The 21272-nt window shown below is 50.9% G+C and overlaps 1 protein-coding gene across 3 annotated transcripts in view; it reads left to right on the top strand.

The window, feature by feature from the left end:
* ERI3 (ERI1 exoribonuclease family member 3) overlaps window positions 1-21272 on the top strand; it is a 128968-nt gene that overhangs the window by 90172 nt on the left and 17524 nt on the right. For all 3 annotated transcript variants that reach the window (XR_009418988.1, XM_059478482.1, XM_059478483.1), the window contains exon 7: window positions 2482-2581. Coding sequence is in view for 2 of the 3 variants with exons in the window: in XM_059478482.1 (XP_059334465.1) it covers window positions 2482-2581 (100 nt within the window). In the remaining variant the exon portion in view is untranslated. The remainder of the gene's footprint in view (window positions 1-2481; window positions 2582-21272) is intronic.

Here is a 21272-nt window from a genome sequence, read left to right as displayed (position 1 = left end):
CTGCCTCGCTTTAACAGTCAGAGGAAGAACTTTCCTGTTTAAAGATTAAACGTTGTCTTTAAATATTAAACAGCAAAGCTCCTTGCTCTTGATTGTGTGGTTGCTGCCAGCAGGCGGCTCAGAATTGCCACTTTTAATTAAAAAACTTTATTTTCCAGAGCAGCCCAGCAGTGGCTCCTCCTCTCGGCCAGCGGTGGCTGACCTCTCCCCTGCCTTCATCCCTTCATCATTGCTGCTTGCACTTCCCCGTGCCTGCAGCAGCGACGATCCCTGCCAGCCCCAGAGTGTGAGCAGCCTTGTCTGGGACTGATCAATGCCCCTGGCACTTCCTTCCAAAACCCCAGGAAAAACAATTAAAACCCGATCGATCCTGCAGGCAGCTTTGAATATGCATAAGTGCACACTTGACCTTCAGTGGTCAGGCCAACTTCCACCCCAGCTGCTTAGGTAGTTTGCTCAGGTATTGCGGCTGTACCGAATGACCTTGATCAGGGAAGCAGAAGGCGATGCAGAGACGGGCCCGGTGCTGATCCAGGGGCTGGGGCACGTGCTGCCAGCTCCCTGCTGCTGCTGCTGCTGCTGCTGCAGAGCCAGGGGAGGCAGGCTGAGCCTGCCAGTAGCACCCAGCTGCCAGGAGCTTTCCAAAGCTGTCCCCAAGGCTTTCCCGGGATCCTGCCAGCATCCCTCTGGGCTACCTCAGTTGCTGCTGGCCAGAGTCCAAGGGATGTCTGGGCTGGGAAGGCAGCCTGCAATGTGGTAGTTCCCTGCGCAGGGACACCCCTGGTCCATCCCCATCCTGGGATACCACTTCCCCAGGGATGTCCCCCACTGCTGCCGATCCACTGGAGCTGAGCATGGGAGCCTTCCTATGCTCTGCCTGGGTTTGCTCTGTGGGATCGTGCCCAGGAGAGAGAACAACATGTGAAACCACTTCTGCCACCTGGAAGCTGGGTGGCAGGGTCCCATCCTGCACCCCAACCTCTGGCTCCCCCCACCCTGTGGCTGGCTGGCCTGCATCCTGATTGTGGCAGGGAACATACCGGAGCGTGTTTGTCAAAGGCGAGGAAATCTCCCCGTTGTGTACACAAAGTGTAATTTCAGTGAATTATGCATAGACTTAATTAGGAGTTTTAATTGCTAATCATCTCCCAACAGGATTAGCAATGCTGTCTATTAATTATTTGTGGAGCCCTCTGTTTTGCTAAGGCACGAGTAACAAAGCAGCATGAATGGCTACATGGGCCACTAATAAATTAACTCCCCCAAGCCCCGTGGCTCCCGGGGGGCTGCCAGCAGAAGGGGCTGCTCAGGGGCTAGACCTGCCTGCTATAGCCAGAGCAGCAGGTAGCAGGAAAGAGGGGCTGGCAGGAGGTCCCAGCAGCAGGCAGGTGGCTGGTGGGCTGGTGGGGGACACCTCTCTCAGCTCTGGTCACCCATTTCATCCCCATTCCTGCTGCAGAGAGCATCTCCCTGGCATTTGCAGCCTGCGGAGGGTGTCAGCAATGCCTGCCACACTGTGGCTGCGGTTAGCGATGATCCCCCGCTGCAGGAGGGAGATAGGGGCTGCTGGATTGACCTGATCTCATCTGGGGACAATGGCCCTCACGGCAGCACAGATAGCGCCAGCATGAGCGACGCTAAGCCCACGCACCCTTCTTACTGCTCACAATGCGTTCCAAGCTTAATTCCTCGAGATGAAGAAGATACGTGGCTGTCAGGCTGTAATTACAGCTGTGCGTGTGACATGGAGGCCTGGCTGCTTTTATGTTTGCCTTGTCCAGTGGGTTTTTGTGCTACTTGGGCTCCCAGCTGCTTGGCTCCTCCTGGAAACCCTGCCAGGGGATGCCATGGGTGTGAAGCTCCCTCCAGCCAGGCTGCAGGCTCTGTGCAGTGGGGTGAGCAGTGCTGGCTCCCAGTAGGATTTGTCCCAGTGATGGAGGGAACTGAGGCAACTGTGGCTTGGGGGTGAAAAGGAGAGGGAGCTGGGAGGGCTGTGCTTGCCAGAAGAGAAGGGGCCTGCTGGCCAGGCCAGCCTGGGAAATGAGCACTCCTTTCCAAACCCCCTGACCCCTGTTGGTGACCCTGTTAAGTCAGGAGTGGGTGGATGTTTTTGGAGCAACTAAGGGACATAGGGGACGAGCTTATGGCCCCTCGCTTGCTCCCCAAAGCATGGCAAAAGTGGCCTTTAGTGATGGAAATCCCTCCATCACAAGGGTTTTCCTGTGTGCAGGACACCACCAGAGGCTCTGAACACCTCTAAGGAGAATCAGGGGGCACAGGGCAGGGTGAGAGCACTTTGTGTGGGCAATTCCTGAAGAGCAGCTGCGAGGATGATGTGTGGGTCCACACTGAACATGGTGAGCATGGACACACCAGCCCCTGAACACAGACCCACTCCAGCCCCAGGAGCAGTCAGACCTGGGCAAGAACAGATCATGCCTGCACATGGGCTGTGTCTGACCCTCTGCTTCTCTCTTCCAGGCGTACAGCTTTGCCATGGGGAGTTGGCCAAAGAACGGGCTCTTAGACATGAACAAAGGACTGAACCTACAGCACATAGGGAGGCCTCACAGCGGGATAGGTGAGTGATGCTGCCCCATGCCATTTCCATCTCCACAGCTGCCGCTCCGAGTGTGTGGGATGTGCCTCAGCTCTAAGATATTGTCCAGTCTGGGGTGCTGAGAACAAGCCAAAGGGCTGAAGAGTCCCCAGCTGGTGGAAGGGATGAAGATGTGTGAGGGCAGAATGGGCACATGGATGACTTCTCTGTCCCTTGCACATGCCTGTGTGCCAGACATACCTGCCTGTCCCTCTGGCTGGGGAGCTGCTTTTCTTCTAGACTGCTCTAGCAGTGCTTGGGTTAGGGTTGGATGTGGTCAGCACTAGGTGCCTGGAGCACAGCACAAGGGTCCCCAGGCTGGGTGGGATGCTCTCCCTGTTGGACCAGTCCTCCAGTTGCTCTGGATGCTGCAGTCCTTGGAAAGGAGGCTGTGCTGCCTGGCTTGGGAACTGGCTGGAGAAACACTGCAGAGTGAAGATGCGTGATCCCAGCTGGAGAACTGAATCATCATCCTGTTTGTTAACACATATGATGAGCTTTGTGGTCCTGCAGCATGCTCCAAGATAAAGTGATCAACAGTGCTCTGAGATAAACAGTGGCAGAGTTCCATGTACCCCCCAACTCCTCTGCACCAGGGATCAAAATGATATGAGGGAGACCTGGCCCAGGACACTGAGGCCGTATATCTGCCTGCTGCTTAACACTGGGGATGCAGAGCTGGTGCAGCAGCAGGCTGTGGTACAGGCAGTAGCTCAGATTTACTGGGCTGTAGACAGGGCTGTGACTCAGGGCTGCATCACTCTTGTCTGTCTTGTTTCTCTGTGGAGCAGTAGATCACCTCTTGGAGACCAGTGGTCAGGTATTTTCTCTGTCTCCCAGCCCTTCATCCACAGTGACTTTTGAGTGTTAAAGTTTGCAAGGAGGTAAGATTTACTTGGAAAAGTCACTGGCTACCTAGGCCTTGAAGAGGCTGTTTAATATTGTTTCAAGACTCTAACCATTAAACTCTCCAATCAATCCAAGTTAAGGAGATGAATTATTTAAAGCTCACCAGCTTTTAATTAGCAGGGTCCTTTTGAACTATGGATCTGGTTGCATTATTGACAGAGGTAGCATTAAAATTTGCTTCCCTGCCTGGGAGCAGATTTGCCTGGATTGTGTGCCATGTTGGGAGGCTCATGAGGAGGGAGCAGGAGCTGCAGGAGTTGTGTGTGCATGTCCTGCTCCAGGGACTTGGGCTTTTTCTGGGGTTTCTGAGTAGATGTTGAGTTGGTTTCTGCCTCATCATTCCTCATTTTATTTGTGTGATGAGCTCTCTTGTTGCTATCATCCCTTACTCCAACAAAGTGTCCCCATTCTCTGGAGTATCATCTGTCTGCTGTTGGTTTCTGCCTCTGCCTCAGTACTGCTGTCTTGCACAGGTGTGAATCCTCTGCCTGACAGAGTTCTGGGATTGCTGTTCATGTCCTTCCCCATTCCAGTCCTTTAGGAGAGTTTTGCCAAACTCCCTCTGGGGAGTAGCACTCCATCCCAATGAACCTGCCTTTCCCTTACCTCTCTCTTCTTCGTGCTTTTGATTGCCCATGCATCAGGGTTGGGAGATGCCATCCATCCCTTTCCCTGCTCAGGACTACCCTTCCTTTCTCTCTCTGCCTGTAAGGAGCCTTGATCCCAACACAGCCCTACTTCTCAGCTGAATAAAGGACTGCTGGCCTCTCACTGCCCACAGTGAAACAAGGAGCTGGCTGTGGATCTGGGGATGGTCCTATGCCATCTAGAGCCTCCCTTCTCTTTGTGCTCAGCCCTGGAGTGCAGCAGTGTTGAGGGAATGTTAGAGAGCTGAGAGGAGGCTTCCTGGGTCATCTAAGGGGGGATCAGCCTCTGATTTTTATGGCCCTCAAGGGTCACTGATGGCCAAAAATCTGCAAACCAAAGAGGACTGAGAAGGGAGCAGGAAGGAGATTTGATAGCCAGTCTCACCAGTTTCACAGGTAGCATGAAGTGTAAGTGTCTGTGCAGCTCCTTTCCTGGCAGTCTGGGGAGCCTCAGCATGCTTACACAGGAATGCACAACACGGATGTTTCCCTTCAAATCTGACAGAAAAATTGCAGTGGATAGCCACTTGTTTTTGCAAACAATTTGCAAGGAATTTTGCCATCTTGCCTGATGGATTCTGTATTGCTTTGTTTCCAAATCACTCCCTGTTTCACTGTCTCAGCAGGTACCTGTTCCAAATCCCTGCACTTGACATGCTCTGGGACCAGTCCTGCTCTATGCTTCATCTTCTTTCTTTCATAGTTTTCAATACCTGCAGAGTTCAGGGTGCTTGACACCCTGCAGGGCCAAGGCCACATCCTGGATGGGAGCCACCTTTAGCATCCAGTGGGTACAGGCAGGATGGGCTCGTGCTGGAGTCTCCATCCATCCCCTGGAACATGGAGCAAGCTGCTGCACAGACCTCATGTTCTACCTTTTGTCTGGTTTCTATTCCTGAGCAAGTGAGCTGCAAAGCTTGTTGAGGGGCTAGAAGAGTGATTTGTGTTCCTAAATACATCAAAATGTATCTGCATACACTGCAAATACAGCTGCCTTGGGGTGGGATGGGTGCAGGTCTGGTGTTATTGTGTTCTTGAGAGGGAAAAGGCAAAGGAAAGGGGGAAATTTAAATATTTCAGGATAAGGAGATAGAAAAGTCCTGCTCCAGAGGGTGAGGATGCAGGAATTCCTTGGGAGATCAGAAAGGAGTAAAAGGGATATTTCATGCCCTTTCCCAGGTTGATGTTTCAGCTCTAAGGATTCCTTCTGCGCTGAATGTGTCCCTGGAGACTAGAGAGGATATTTTTATGCAGTTTCCATCTCTTCTCTAACACAGGTTAGATATGTGTCATGTCCAGAGTGGGCTGTAGAATCCTGGGGTGAGGAACTTCTCTTTGTCTGCTGTTTTCTTGGCCCTCAGCAAAATGAAGTTGAGTCTTGCCAAGAAGTTACTCAGTCTTACATATATGGGGACATTGCCATTTGTAACTCATGTGTTTGAGGCAGTGCTTGCCAAAAACAGGCTGCAGCTTTTAATGGGACTCTTGGCACGCAAAGATCAGCATGCACAGTCTCCACACCAGTGGAGCTGGGTGCCTGTGTTGGGGTCTCTCTGCTGGGAGTCAGAGACTCATACAAATCAGAAGGATTAAAATCTCAGGTTTTAGTTGTGATTTAAATCAGACAGCAGATCATCTACATTCAGAAATTTATTTTCTTCTGTTTTTTTTTTAATGTGTTTCCCTTAAAAAAAGGTCAAATTTTACTAAACAGCACTTATCAAACCAAGTGCAGCTTTCCTTACTACTGCCCAGTTGTTAAATCTGGTTATTCTTTTACTCATCCAATAGTCTATTTTTGCTACATTTATTTTGATTGATTATATAATATAATATGCCTTCAGTCTTAGTTTTTAAATATTTTTTACATTAGAAAAATGGTGAGTTACTGTTTGTTCTTGAAGAGCTGGTGATTAAATTATTACTCATGATTGCTCTTTTAGATGAAAACTGTAATGCCATGCTAAAGTATTTCAGCAGTAGTTAGAATTGATTTTATTAGGAAAATCCTCTTTCCCTTGCAAATATTCACTACGGAAGGAAATGTAAATTTCAGAATACTTTTTAGGTGAAGAAAACCCTGGTACATGAAACCAGTGGGCTGGAAGAGTGTTTCTGGAAACCAGCCTTTCAAGGTATTAGAATGAGTACATCTCATCCTCTCTCACCTTAGTTGGTTGGTTTGTTTGTCTTTACTTATTATGGAAAGATAAGAGACAAAGCTTTTTTATTTTCAATCCTTTGTTGTTTCTCAGCTCTGAACTAGCCAGTTCTTCAACTGAAAATACACCAAAACCAGCAAAAAATTTCCAAAACTGCAAAACTAGCAGCTCCTACTGGGAAAGTTTTATTATCATTTGTCAGCTCTGCTTCCCTCTCCAGTGCATTGACTGTCTTTAAAACATGACATTGCTCCTTGCTACTGATCTTTTTTGAATCTAATTGAATGTAATTGAATCTTTAAAGTTTAGGATTTAGCACATACGTTATTGTGATTTGAGATTTAGATGTAAATGTCTGGTTTGGGGTTTGTTTGGTTTTTATTTTTCTTTTGAGGGGAAAGACAGTAACTAGGCTGCTGTGCCTCTTGGTAGTGAACCGTCCCAGTACCATCCCAGGTAACCAGGAGATCTGGTCCCACAGTAGCACCCTTCTTGACATGGTGCCCTCACTGGGCTGTTTTACACCAGTTGTCATAACCCTGTGAGCCCTGAGCCTCTGCACAGATGGCTTCACCATCTTCCCTGCTCCACAGTTCCCTTGCCGGGGCGGTGCCGTGCTCCCTCTGTGGGGGGATCTCTGCCCGTGCCAAACAGAGCGGCCCCACCTGCCTGGGCAGGTCAGCAGCCCATGCAGCGAGCGACCCAGCAAGGCACCGTGCCTCCCTGGCTCCATCTCTCTCTTTTCATTTACTGATTGGAAATCTCGGAAGGTTAGGGTGTGATATTGTTCCTGATCCAGAGCATTAATTAGGCCTCGGAAAGAAGAAGAGGAATTGCGTGTTTTTAACAGTGAGGTTAATGGGATGCTCGCAGAGTAGACAGTTTTAATGAGCTTCAACTCGATGTGCAGTGAGTTTACTCTTTGTGTTAAAAGGGTCACACTGCAGTAGTTTGATGTGGATTGTCTCCTGGCCCCCAATGTCATAGGTGAGCGTCTGTCAGAGTCCAGTCAGAGCGCATTTACTTAGTGACACGATTCTAATTAACTACCTCGAGCTGCCACCGCCGCGGGGAGCCGGGGCAGCGCCTGCCAGGGTGCCTCCTGCCCAGCACAGCCATCCCTCTCTGCAGCTCTGTCTCGCTGTGCTGGGCTGCGGGAGAGGGCGGCGAGGGCTGTGCTCGCCAAGTGCAGTGGCAGGGGACAGTGGCAGGTGACGGGCCACCCGCCCTAATGGGGCCTGGGGCTGTCAGCGCCAGCTCTCCCCCTGCAGCTTGGTGGGGATGATGAGGCTGTGCCTCACCCTGCACGGTGCTGGAGGTGTGTGGTCCTGGCAGTTTGCTGGCTTTATTTCTGCCTGCTCTCACTCTTCCCTGTTTTCCTTTCCTGTCTTTCCTGCCTCTCCCAGCATCTGTGGGATCTTCGGTCATCCTTGGTACCCACCTGCCTCCCCTGCATCAGGGCAGGGGGAATAAGGAGGTGGACAGCATTTTGTGAAACTTCCTTTCATGTTTTTGACTACTTTTAATCCCACCCCATGTGGCAGAGCCAGTCCCACCATCCTGGTCTGTCTCAGGGTATGGGACAAGCCCCAGAGAACCTTGTGCTCCCCCAGAGCAGGCATGCCCCATTCTTTTGGAGCTCCTCACTTCTCAGCAGAGGTGACCCTTGCACAGCACCATCCTTCTGCTGGGGGATCCTGAGAGGGAGAGCTGAGAACAGGGCTCTCTCCTGTGGAATGGGGCACTGCCCTGCACACAGTGGCCCCTGCTCAAGGCAGAAGGGGAAGGACTCTGAATTAAATAATTAAAAGAGACTTAAGTAAAAATCAACAGAAATGTCACCAAATGAGCAGTGTCATTTTAAATTAGCGCTCATAAAGGTCAGGCAGACCCAGAACAGGTGGAGCGGCTGCGTGCTGGGTGTCGCAGCCAGGCGGCGTGTCCCGGCACCAGGCAGGGTGCAGGACCAGCACAGCCACTCGTGGGGCCATGGGCACGGGGACAGCGTGGCTGAGGGGTGAGGGTCCTGCTGCAAGCACCGGGCCCCACATCCCTGAGGAGCGGCGGGGAGGGAGGGCTGGCCGGGGCAGCCGGTTAGAGGACGAGCAACTGTCAGAGTCCAGTCAGAGCACATTAACGCGGTGACATGATTCTAATTAACTACCGTGAGAGGTGTCACAGCTGGAAAAGCAGTGAGCAGAGACAAGCTTTTAAAAAAAGAAAAAAGCAATGTGACAGTCTTTTTTTTTTTTTTTCCTTTTTCTTTTTCTTTTCTTTCCTTTTTTTTTTTTTTTTTTTTTTTTTACTCTTGTGTGCTCTCTCCCCTCCATGTGGGAGTGGATCTAAAGATAATTAGGATGTCTGGCTGCCTGGGAACCTGAGCCGGGGCTCTTTTGCTTTCAGTCATTTAAGTTTTCGACATCTCTCTGAAGGGACTTGGTGGCGCAGTGGATTACTGCGCGCCAGAGTGACAGAACACTCTTCTAATCGTAAACCCTTTTTAGAAAGGATTCTGCTCTCCCTTTTTCCCCTGGAGCAGCAGGGGGTATGTTCTGATCACTGCAGCTCTGTTCCCATACATGCTACAATGGGAAACTCAAGGTCTTTCAGCTGTTTCCTGCAGTTAACAAAGGAGGCACAGAAGAAAGAAAGGAAGGATGATTGAGTGTTTGTGTTGACTGCACTCACCCCTCCATCCTACCCTGCCAAAAGTTGGTCGTGTGCCCATCTGACCCCTGACTGCCTGACAGGTATGGCTGCAGGGACTTCAACTGCCTGAGAAAAGTCGGGGTGCTTCCATGTGCTTCTCCCAGCCCCCAGGCAGGCAGTGGCAGTGCCTGCTCCCTGGGGATGTGTGGAAGGTATGCTAAAGTCCCTCTCTTCTGGCTGGAAGCAGTTGTTTGCAGCACCAGGGTTAGACTGAAGATATAAGAGGGATTTCTGGATTGTTTGCTGTGCTGCAGTGCCTGGGAGGCCCAGCTGCAAACCAGGGCAAGTCTGTCTCAAGCCTCAGATCTGGCTGATTCCCAGCAGGACAGCATTGCCATCATCTCGGAGCTGCCCTTTGGCACAGCAGCAGCTCTACCCTCTTCCTCTGGCTTCTGGTTTTAGGAGTAGTGGTGGGGACTGTCTCCCTTGGCAAGATTTGCTGTCCTTCCCTTCCTCCCTTCCAACCATGCCAGCTGTGATTCTCAGCCCAACACCTGGCCCAATTTCTGTCCCCAGTTATAGAGGAGAAACCTTTCAAATATGTTTTCATATCACTCTCAACGTTTGTAGTGGGAGCAACTGGGAGAGGCTGATGGTTTGTATTATTTGCATTATGTCTGCTCTGTTTTAGTGATCAGCCAATCCCAAAACCAGGAGTGTGCAAACCTGAATGATCTGTGCTGTGGTGACCCTTACACTGCCTTGTACCCATCACACTCCTGGCTGTTTGTCCAGTTTTTTTAGTTGTCTGTGGCTGAGCCTGGCAAAATATCCCCCTCACAGACTACTGGAACAACCTTGCACTGCCCAAGCCCTGTCCAATATTGTGCTGGGCAGGTGGAACATCTGTGCTGGCATTTGTTCTCCTGCCCCTGTAACAGACAGCACTTCCCAAGCACCATGATGCACCCTCTGACACAGTGAGATGTATTAGGTGAGAAGCCCTGGAAGATCATTAACTTTCTACAGAGATTTTTCTGTAGAAAGTAGCAACGTAAAACATGGACTGACATTTTGATTTCCTGTAGATTCTTTTGGTGCCTTGGTGTCTCTGCAGTGTGTCCCAGACGAGGCTAAATGGTGGCATGTCTTCCCTTACCTGTGAGGAGGGGAAGAGTTTCCTGTTAATGAACATAAACATCTCAGTTAAGGGCACAGATTGCCTGCCCTGCTCCACACTGGACTTTGATGGAAGATTTCTTTTAATGTCCTAGTGTCCTGCAACAGCAGTGTCCCCAAATCTGCCTTTACATGGCTGCATCCCGGGGGGTCACAGGCATGCTGCTGTCCCTCTCAGGTCTCCAGAGTTTGGGCATCTATGTTGTCCCCTCTCTGTCCTCCCTAGAATGTACAGGGCTGGTGAGCACTGTGGTCTGCCATTGTGAGGAGGAGAGACTCCTGCCCAAGTTTTAGTAAGGATCTGCCTTTAAGGAGAGTGATGGCAGAGGTGCAGAGGGAAGGCTGTGTCAGCAAGGGATGCCAGGTTTAGAGCTGCCCCGCTTCACCTAATGAGATCCGATTGCAAGGTGCAGGAGGGCAGGGGGTAGCAGTCAGACAGAGAGACTCCACTGCAATTTAACAAGTTTTCCTTCCCCTGAGTTCCCTGATAAGACCCCCCTCGAAGTCTGTACAGGAATTCATAAGAATAGGATAATTAGGATGTTTCAAAGCTGCGACCCTCAGAGGAGTCCTTGGATTAATCTGTTTTTTCGCTTAAAGACATCTGTAACTACAATCTTTGTTTCTCTCCTCTTCTTCCCCCCCTCCTTCTTTTCCCTTCTTGTCTGTCTCTGTATCTCCTGTCAAACCGTGGCAGACGTAAATGACAAAGAAATCAGAAAGAGAGATCAATGCAGTTCAAATTAGCACTTGGAGATAGACTGTGCTGGAGATGTCAGAGCCTGACCCCAGTTGATCTGCCAGCCTCCACTGGTGATATTATGCAAATTGCATGCATCTGGCAGAGCCCAGTAAAGGACTAATGGGGCAGGGAGGGGGCCAGGACCAGGCACCTTTGGGAAGAGAAGAGAGATGGGGGTCTTTGGGGAGGGGGGTTCATGATCAACAGGGGAGATAAGGTACTGCATTGGCTTCCTTTGCACTCCTGGGTGGATTAAAAGCCAAACTCCAGATAAGAGATAACAAAACTTCATTTTGCTTTTTATTTTATTCCTTATTGCTCCCCCCACGCAACCTAGTACCAAAAAGAAGGGGGGAAAAAAAGGTGGTTCTTGGCGCTCGTTTCCTGCACGTCATTACCACTAATGGCAGTTTGAGGGGAGAGACAAAGTCAGGGAAAGAAAGCAAAAAAAAAAAAAAAGCTGGCTGCTTAAAAGACTGTTGTAATAGGAGCATGGATAATAGAAATCTCAAATTACGGTGATCGCCTTGTTAAGAAGTTTGAAAATACAGCCAGATTGTCTTTAATGAGAGAAATATGGCTGTTAGTTAGTGAAGGAGGAGGGAATGGACCTTGTTTCAAGATCTATAGCTCGCCCATCAAAGAGGCACTGTCTGTTTCATTTCAAAATCCTGCTCCTCTGCCTGATATTAAAAATAGTTGTTAAAGGCTTTGACTAGCAAGACGATTCTCTTTGACTTCCTACTCTCTTTCCACCTCCCCCAAAAGACTTGGCTAAGATAACTTCTGCTTTTAAAAAACAGCTAAGCAAGGAAAGAAAGAAAGAAAGACAAAAGTTTTGGGGGCTGCAGGATAATACTGCCCCTGGCACTCCAGGGTGCCTGGAGCCTTAAGCCTGAGCACTGCCAGCACTGTGGCCATTCCCACCATGGCAGAGGGGAGCCTCCTCCGTGCCATGTGCTGCTGTGCCGGGATGAGCGCTGAGATGTGGTACCACCACTGCTTTCCTCTGGGCAGCCCTGACCCAGGCACAGGGCAGCAGTGGCTTTTTTGGCATCTGGACCCCCATTAAGTGCCATGATGCTTCTTTTCTTTGCTCTGCCCCGAGCCTGAGAAGTAGCACCGGGCCAGGGTTGAGGATGCTGAGAAGAGCTCTGACAGAAGCCAGGTCTGGCAGCTGCCCTCCACCCCCGCCTCTTGTGACGAGCTAAGGGCACCTCTGCGCTGTTAGGCTCTGACCCGTAACTCCTGCCTTGCCATGGTGCTGACAGTCCCCTCTTCATTCTCCCCTGATATCAAAGGATCACATTAATTGGTTTCAGGATCGTGGCCCCATGTCCTGAGCAGCCTGTTTAAGATAACGAACTCAGAGTGTGTTAACAGCTGCTATAGCTCAGCAGAGGATCTAGGGACAAGGCCTGGATGGGGAAGATGCTGCAGGGTGGGGAAGATGGGCATTGACACATAAAAGTCTATTCAATATTGTGTTTTTCCCTGTCCTTACACAAGCCAGTGTAATTCCCTCACTTCCAAGCTGCTAACATTTTGAAATTCCAGGGCAAAGGGCACTGGCCAGTTTGTTGTCCTTTCCCAGCGTGGCCTTGCTCTTTTCGTGGGTCTGCAGTGGGATCAGAGGGGATCTGCTTATATCCTCCATAGCTTGAGACTCTTCCCAAAGGCGAGGCTGCCACTTCACAGGATGATCCCAGCTGTGCCATTAATCACCCGAGTTCTGGCTTTTTCCTGATTCTGCAGGAGAGACCCGCAGTGGGCTGCACCACGATGACAGTGTTTCCATCTGCTCCTGAGAGTCATGAGCAATCCTGCTCCAGCTTGGGTGCTGCATTCTTCTAACACAGAAGAATCCAAGCAGCTTCTCCCAGCCTGGGCTCTGAACTGGGCTGTGAGTGTACAGGACCTGGAGGGGAGGCAGGAGGGGAGGGTCATGGTCACTGCTAAGGGTGGGTGTACTAGTCCATGCTGCTGGGACCAAGATTCCATGTTTAGGACTGTAGTCTGACATGTCTGTCCTGTGTGCTTGGAGGTCTCTGAAGAGATGGCATGAAGGAGGGGCTCAAGAGCTCCTATGAGTTTTTGGCCAGTTGATGGCCCAGGGATGCAGCAGAATCAGCTGGCTGAGCTATCATGCAGGGTGGGCTGCAGAGTTGTCCTTCCTTATTCCCCCATGGCACAGAGCTGACTTTTAACCATGGAATACCCCTACCCAGAGATGTGATCCAAACCCCACAGTGATGGAGAGTGCCTGGTAGTCCTGGGTCACTTTCCCCCCTATAATTAGCCTCACTGTTAGTTACTTGCAGGCATGTGATGTGCAGGGGTAGCATCCATGCAGCCGGAGGGGCTGCCTCTGCACAGACCCTCCTGCAGTGCAGCACCCCTGCACTGCCCTTTGTCTCCTGCCCACCTCAGCAGCAGGCATGGCACTGGTGCTGCTGGTTGCCTTGGCTTCCCAAGGCATGCCTCTCCCTGCCTGCTGCCACCTCTCAGCCAGGCCCCAGAGGGAAGAGGACCTGTGCTCTTGCACTGCTTACCTCAGGAGCCTTTCTCGAGGGGCTCTGTGGATGGGGTGAGCCTGCAGACAGCAGGACCCCCAGCCCTTTGCCCTAAGGAGGGCACAGCAGCACCACCTTACCAGGAAGCCCACTCCAGCCCTTAGCTGCCAACTGCTGAGTGCTGGGGGTGTCTGGGCCAGGTCCCCTCTCCCATGCTGTGTGCTTTCAGCAAGAGCCACTGATTTGGCTCTGTGTGCATGCCCAGGAGTCTCAGGGCTTGGCAGCTGGGTCATCTCCAGCACCCACAAAGCCCCCTGCTCATGCTCTCCCCCTCTGAAAGTACATACATAACAGCCAGGAGAGGCAGATGGGAGAGAAAAGGAGAGATGCCAGCTTTGCCTCCGTGCTCCCATCCAGAGCAATCTCCTAATGAGAAGAATATGGCTGCTAGTTAGCAGAGGGGTGTGTCCTGTAGGCTAAAATGAGATAGTTACACTGCACTGATTGAAGGTTGAGGTTAGAGGGCAGCACAATTATGTTCAGGAGATTCAAGGGCTCTGTTTGATGCCGCAGTTCTAAGCTCCCAGCCAGTGTCAGTAGTTTAGCTCAGGGTTTCTTTTTTTTTTTTTTTTCTTTTTTTTTTTTTTTTTGTGGGCTAAAGACAGGAAGGATAAAAACTATGGGAATGAGTTGTTTCTATTATTATAAAGTGGTGTGAGTTTTCTTTTTTTTAAACCACCAGTTCACCCCCCTTTTGCTTAACTGTTTCCTGATCATTATATTTTAAGCTGCTCAGAGGGAAGAAGAGCGCATCCCTTTCCCCCTGGAGAGCAGCTCTGAATTTCCCCCAGACAGGGAATGTGATTTTCTGTGTCCACTTCTGCTCAGTTCACTGACTACGGATCAGGAAAGCAATTAGCAGTTCAAATTATGCCAGCACCAAATTCTTTGTCTCAAAATCATGGGTTAAGAGTTGCAAAAGAACCTTAATTGTCTGGTGCTGAACTAGATGTTTTTTTCTGAGAGCATTTCCAGTGCTTAGGACTGTTTGTGGGGGGAGCCTCTTGTGTTTCAAATACTGTGGATCCTTTTCCCAGAGCCTGCAGCAGTGTTCAGACACTGCAGCAGCATCTCTGGCCTCTCCAGCCTGTCTCCCACCATCATTGCAAGCAGCCATGCATCCATCTCAAGATGATCCTGGTCACTGTCACCCATCTCCACTGTCCTCTAACCCATGTGTGGCTCTCTGGACTCTGCACACAGCCTCTGCCACCTGCATGCACTGCAGGGAGATGGGGACCAAAGGGGCTGCTGGCCTCCAGCAGCAGCACATGGCAGCCCGTGCTGCCCACGGAAGGAGGCTGTTGCTCTCTTGGTGACAGCACCCAACCTGCTGGACTGAACATGAGGTGCTGGCCTGCCCATCTCATCCACCCCATCTTCAAGGATGGACGAAGGGATGCCTGCCCCTTTCTCTCCTTGCCTGCTCCCCAGGGCCCATTTTGTCCCAAGCCCACACTTCACATTGCCTTTTGATCTGAGTGACAGCCTGGTTTATTTACTGTAATGGTTCTCAGTTTTAAATGTTAATTCCTCCCTGAAGAAAATGTCTTTTCAGGATGAGTTGCCCATCAGCAGAGACATGGAGGGTGTGTTGGCATTCCCAACCTCTGTGCAGAGCCAGGCCTTCACCCAGCGGGCAGGAGCCTGGAAGGTGATGCCCAGGGAGTACCTCAGTCCCCGTCCCCACTGTGGCTGGGTTGTCCCAGGGATGCCTCGTTGCTGGGCACATCTAGGTGGGATGGATGCACCCCTAGCATCTCAGTTCATCCCTGTGCAGCCTGTTTGGCACAGTGCCACACACTGCTGCCACAGCCCCCCATAATCCCAGCTGCAATTAGGGGTTGATGGATTGTCCCCAGGCCAGGGTCTCAGTACAGCACCCTAAAAAGGGACGAGGCACATGCAGAGACGGGCAGGGGCCTGCTGGGCTGCCGCCATCCAACAACAATTTCTAATCTTGATTGGAGAGGAGGGTGGTGGGCTGGGGGGGAATAATCAGAGATAAATGTTAGCTCATTTCTTAAGTAATTAGTTACCTCCTCATCCCCATGTTGTAATTGTGAACAAGCTGTAATGTTTAATTAGTGTGTAAATGAAACCCCAATTTCATAATGGCTGCGGTGACAGCGCTAAGTGAGACAGGCACAGAAGGGGCCGCATTGTTTCAGCAGGAGATGAAGCTGTCGCCCAGCAAGCCAAGCGTCTCTGGGAGAAAATGGAAATGATAAACGAAGTGAGGCTAATTAGCAAAATCCTACAGGCCCCACTGATGGTTCTCATCAAGGGGAGGTAATGAAGCGGGCGGGCCAAGCTGAGGGGGGATTAATTGGAGCTGATTGCTGCACATACAGGCACTGTAGAGCAGTGCATGCGGGGATGCAAACTTTCCTGCTTTTCTCCTCTTGCCTTTCCCCAGGACCCAGCTGTGGGTAGAGCCGGTAGGGAAGGCACAGGTGAAAGTCTGGTTCTGGAGTAGGCAGGGCACAGATGCAGAGGGGTGTTCCCTGCCTGCAGGTGTCTGGGCAGAGGCACATGGGCACCCATCCCACGTGAACAGCAGAGTATGAAGGATCTGAAACATTGGAGAGCTGCTGCAGGGCTAGTTTATAGCACAAGGAGGATTATAGCTCTTCGTTAGCTGCCTTCAAGTCCCTCCCACTGTGCTGACTGTATTTTGAGTGTAGACATTTGGAGAGTAAATAAAGCACCTCTGCATGATGGGTGCTAGGGAAGGGATGAGTCCTCCATGCTCCCCCTCTGGGTGAGAGTTTCTGCAGACCTGATACCTGTGGCACCACAGTGTGGCAACCGAGCCAGAGCTTGCTGTGGTGGGGGAACCTGGGGCATTGTGGAGCTGAACTTTATCCTTTCAAGCTGTGTAAGAAATGCCCTTTCTGCAGCTGTTGGCACACAACCCTGATCACATTGCATTACTTAGTGACATTTCAGGGAGCACATGGAGCCCCGCTGCCAGTGGGCTCAGTCCCAAATGTCCCATCCCTGCTGCGGATGGGGTTCAGCTGCCTGCGGGCCAGGCTGCCCCACAACCTGCTCTTTACCTGCTGCCTACTCAATATCAGAAGTGAGCAAAAGCCTTGCCAAGCAGAAGAGAGTACAGCAATACCTCTCTGAGCTTGCATGCGTTAGTCTGTCCAAGCTAGTTATTCATGGCTGCATGTGAAACCATGGGACCATGAGCAGGTCTTTTCAGTGTCTCAGTCTCCTTTTCTGACAGAAAATGAGAGAGTGAGTTGTCTGCTTGACAAGTGCCCATACTTGGCATGTCCAGTGCCTGCCCAGAGACATTGCATCCCTTCCTCATGGCATCTCCAAGCCCCCTGCTGCCTCTCTTGCTGAGTAATGAGAGATTTCCCTGGGCCTCCGAAGGCTCTAAAGAGGGGCTGAGCAATATTATTTATTCAGTTGTTTACAGAAGCGTTTGATCGGGAATAGTTCTTCACTGCCAGGCTGTTGTGTATTATTCATTGCAATAATCTCTGCAGATTGTGATAAACTGTAACTGCGGCGGGGCAGCGCGGAGCTGGGCTGTGCTGCCACCGCTGCCTGCTCCGGCCTCTAAAATATCGGCAGCTGCAATCATAAATCTCAATTTACAAGTGGGACTATTGCACGGGGAGTTATAGTTATACTAATGATTACTTCTCTGTCTTATTTTTCATGTTGCAACAGAGTAATAAATTTTTAAAAACAGCCCTGGCAAAGCGTCAGCAAAGGCTGTGCGTCCTCTCGCACGCTGTCAGCAGAGAGGGGCATTCCTGTTCTCCAGCAGGCATCTCGCTGGTCAGGAGAGCTCAGCTCCCTGCATTGTTTTCCCTGCTGAGAATGGGGACTGAGCCCTGCGTTTGTCACTGACCTAGTCTTTGTCAGTCAGACCTAGGAAATCCTGGGGTTTCTAAGATGGGGATCTGATGGCTGAGAGTGGAGCTGGTGTTTGAAGGGTCTATTTTATTCTTGTAGCTCACCACCCTCCCAGCACTAGGGCTTTCCCAGACAGAGAGTTGGAAACTGCATTTTTGCAAACAGTGTGCCCACAGTGTGGAAATGGGGTGATGGCTGGGATGGTCCCACCTGAAGGAAAGGCCCCCCTTCCTGGAGAATAGCAAGGGTCAGAAGAAAAGGCTTTGGGTTAGAGGAACTCAGACCTTGCTGCCATCCCCATGTGGGAGCAGTGACTCAGGGACACCCAGTGGCATCCCTCCTGGAGGAGTCACCATGGGGGCACCCCCCAAAGACCCCTCCCTTGCCCAGAAGGCACCAGTGGAACACGGGGTTCAGCGAGCATTTCCCAAGTGTTTATCACAGCTCCAAGGTCTGTGATGTGAGGCCTCTGATGGATGCCTCCATTCACAGACTTGACATTATGATGTACAAGGAGCCTAGAGATATATAGATTTTCAAAGTGGCCACTTTGAGCATAATTATAAATATCCAGCCTCTTTACATAGTGAATTGTTGCCAGGGAAAGAAGGACCCCAGGAGCTCTGAAATTTGGCATCTAGGATTTCTTGAGAAAGGAGCCTTGGCAGAGGTTTTCCACCCATTTTGGGGCCAGGAAGGCGTGGGTGTTAAGGGATGATGCTTTTCCCATCCTGAACCCCCCTGGCAGGTCCTCCCCCATTCCTCATGGTGCTGGCAGTGTCTCTCTGTCAGGGACATCTCCAAGGCACTGTCTTGGACCCTCGCCTCCCCTGCTTGTCTGCAGCAGCACACTGTGATATGATTTTAACTGCTTCCGAGTGGCTGCTCCCCTTTCAGATCACGGCACAGAGCACCAGGGGCACAACAGAGCTGGGAGCAGGTGCTCCTGGTCTCTGTGCCTGATCCATGGCCCCAGAGACACAACAAAGGAGAGATCTTCCCCTAGCTCATGGCTGGCTCATCTCCTTACAGTAGCCCTTGGAGCATCCCAGCCCACAGAGAGAGGGCTGCGGCTCAGCACAAAGGGATCAGTTTCCAGGTGTGCAAAGATCCCCCCAGCTGCATGAGTGCTGGATGCAAAACCAGCAGCTGAGACCCGGGCAGGAGCACTCCCACATGCCCTCCTTGGATTCACAGGCTCCTAGAAAAAAAAGGCAGCTGTCCTTTCTAGAAAACCATCTGGAAGTCCCCTTATCATGCTTTTCTCTTGCCATTTGGATGATATCAGAGCATTACCACTTCCATTTTCATGCTGGAGTGGGGTGAGTGTGCCCTGGGGAAGGTCTCTGCAGGCAGCTGTGTGCCCATCCCTGTGTGTGAGTGTCTAGGCTCAAACAGGCACCAGTTTGAGCCTTCCCCACCCTGGGACTGGGGCATGCTGGAATATTGCAGGGAAAAATGAAGAGAATGTTTGAGGATTTGTGTTCTGTTTGCAAGCAGGGTCTGGAGGAGAGAAGGTCAAAGAAGAAAATTGGAGCTGAATTTAAATCAATGGCAGGTAGAGATTAGAGCAGTGGCCCAATTAACTGCAGCAAGACAGGTGGAGGCTGGGGGAGGGCTCCAGCTCTCCAGGTTAGGATCCCTCATTGGACCCCCGTTCTGGTCCATGGAGATATGAATGCCCCAGACAAAACAGGGAGCATGGCCAGGGACTTGGGATGGGCACTTTGTGCCAAGGACTTGGTGGTGGGCAATGGCTGGAGTAGCTGGAGGCTGTGGATGGTAGCAGGAGACCTAGGTGGTTTGGTGTTGGTTTGAATCCCACTCCCTCCTTTTTTCTCTGCACATCTTGCCAAGCTCAATCTGCCTCTCCATCCACATACCAGCTCTTTGTCCTTGTTTTCTTGTCCCAGTCCCTTCCCCCATGTCCTGCTATCATCTCAGCTGCTCCCACCACCAGCCCTACTAGCTCCCTCCCCATCCCTGTTTCCTCCTGCTTGTCTGTGCCTTGACTCCAGCCCTTGTTGATGCAAGTGTTTCAATGGAACAGTTTCCTCCCTCGCACTTCCTGGGGAAGTCATGGAGCACCCGGAAAGCCGGGTCCCACTTCGCACGCAGGTGTGTAGGGTGGGTGCCAGGGGGGCTGCAGCAGCTGGAGGCAGGGCCAGCACTGGGATGATTGTCAGTGCACGTGCAGCTGCCCAGGGCCACACGCAGCTGTCTTTGCCCAAAGTTGGCTTGACTCTGATGGGAAATCCAAAACATTCTGGGTTCCAAAAATCACCTTCCCAACAGACATCAAGGCTTTGTTCTGAAACATCATGGTAAATATGAAAAAACCTTGCACTGGCAAGTGACTGGAATTTAAGGGAAGTAGTGACATTCTTGTCATTCTTGTTGATGGCAATGTATTAATGGTTTGGGCTGGAATTTCCTGGGAAAAGAATTCAGTGTGAGTTGAACATCCAGCATGGAATCTCTCAGCTGTATCACTAAATTTTGGGGAAAATCACTGTGGGTCACATCAGAGCAAGAGCAAGCCACCAGCCCTTCCTTGTTCCCAACACACATCCCCCATGTGCTCCTGGGGTCGGGGAGCCAGAAACACAGTTTCCATGTCTCTAGGCCTACAGGGGTCGGGCTTTGCTCTCTCCAGCAGCCCTGTGCGCTGCAGCATGTTGCACATTACCCAGGGAACATTAATTAACATTGCTGGAAGATCTCAGGAAAGGTGCAATTTGAATGGTCTGGCACCACAGTCATTTGGATGCTGAGTTAATTCAATCCTTGCACACAGTACTCCTACAGATTGTTGGCTTTAAACAAACAGCGGTGACAGATTTGTTGCTGCGGAAATGTGGTCATTAAGTCAGGAGCGTGTGTTTGACCTGAAAGCGATTGAGTGATGGATGCAAGTCATTTTAAAGCTGCAGCAGCCAAAGGATGCTCCTTTTGGAGAGCAATCTTGCATCTAAGGAGTGTAAATAATTTAAACAAACAAGTAAAGTAAGGTGAAAGCACTGCTGTGTTGTGGCACTAAATGCAAAGCAGGGCAGTGCTGCCAGTCCTGTGGTGAAGGAGAGCTCCTTTGCACAGCCCTGTCATAAAGAGGTGCAAGGTACAGCTTAGGGGCTGTCTGTGGGGATGAATGGTACCAACCAAGCTCCCATCACTTTACGGTCGCCCATGGGAGCTGTGCATCTGGAACACTGTGAATGTGAGCAGTGCAAGCGCTGTGGGATCCCCAAGGAGCAGTAATCAAAGTGGGTTGGTGGAGATCACCTCCATGTCCTGGAAGAGCAGGACTCACGTGTCCTGGAAGAGCAGGGCTCGCATGTCCTGCAGTGTGGCACTGTGCCAATCCAGCTGCTCCTCTTGTCAAGCTGTAGGAGGCTGATACTCCCTTGGCTTCCAGATAATGTCTGGCTTGTCTTGTCCAGCAAGGAAGGTTTGGTGAACCAGGAGCTTGGCATGCTCCATGCTCTGAGCTGTCCTCTCATTGCTGTTGAAGATCCTGTCACCCACAGAGTGTGAGCAGGGAGGGAGCGTTTGATGGGCACCGCTCACATCACAGGGTGTGCACATTGTGCCGCTGGATGTGGTGTCCCTGTAATGGGGCTGGCACTTACTGTGCATTAGGAGCAGCCATCGCTTAAGCCTCAATATCTCGGCCATTTAATTTAATGGGTTTTTTTAAATACCAAAAGCAATTAAGTTCACATTGTGAGCTAATCGCCTACAAAATTTCATTTCAAAGATGCTCAGACTGTTTGTGAGAGAATTGCTGGAAAGCAGCCCAAATATGCCACCATGTCTGTCTGTGTGTCCTTCTTTGCCTTCCCTCTTTCCCAACCAGAGTTAAGCAGACTTCTCAAAAGGAATAATCACATTCTCAGTTCGCTGCTTTTCTGATAGTTTTCCTCTGGTGTG

The sequence above is a fragment of the Ammospiza nelsoni genome, chromosome 9, assembly GCF_027579445.1.
Source record: "Ammospiza nelsoni isolate bAmmNel1 chromosome 9, bAmmNel1.pri, whole genome shotgun sequence".
NCBI classification, from domain to species: Eukaryota; Metazoa; Chordata; class Aves; order Passeriformes; family Passerellidae; genus Ammospiza; species Ammospiza nelsoni.
Note: the sequence above shows the minus strand (reverse complement) of the source record. Positions and strands in the feature narration are given on the sequence as shown.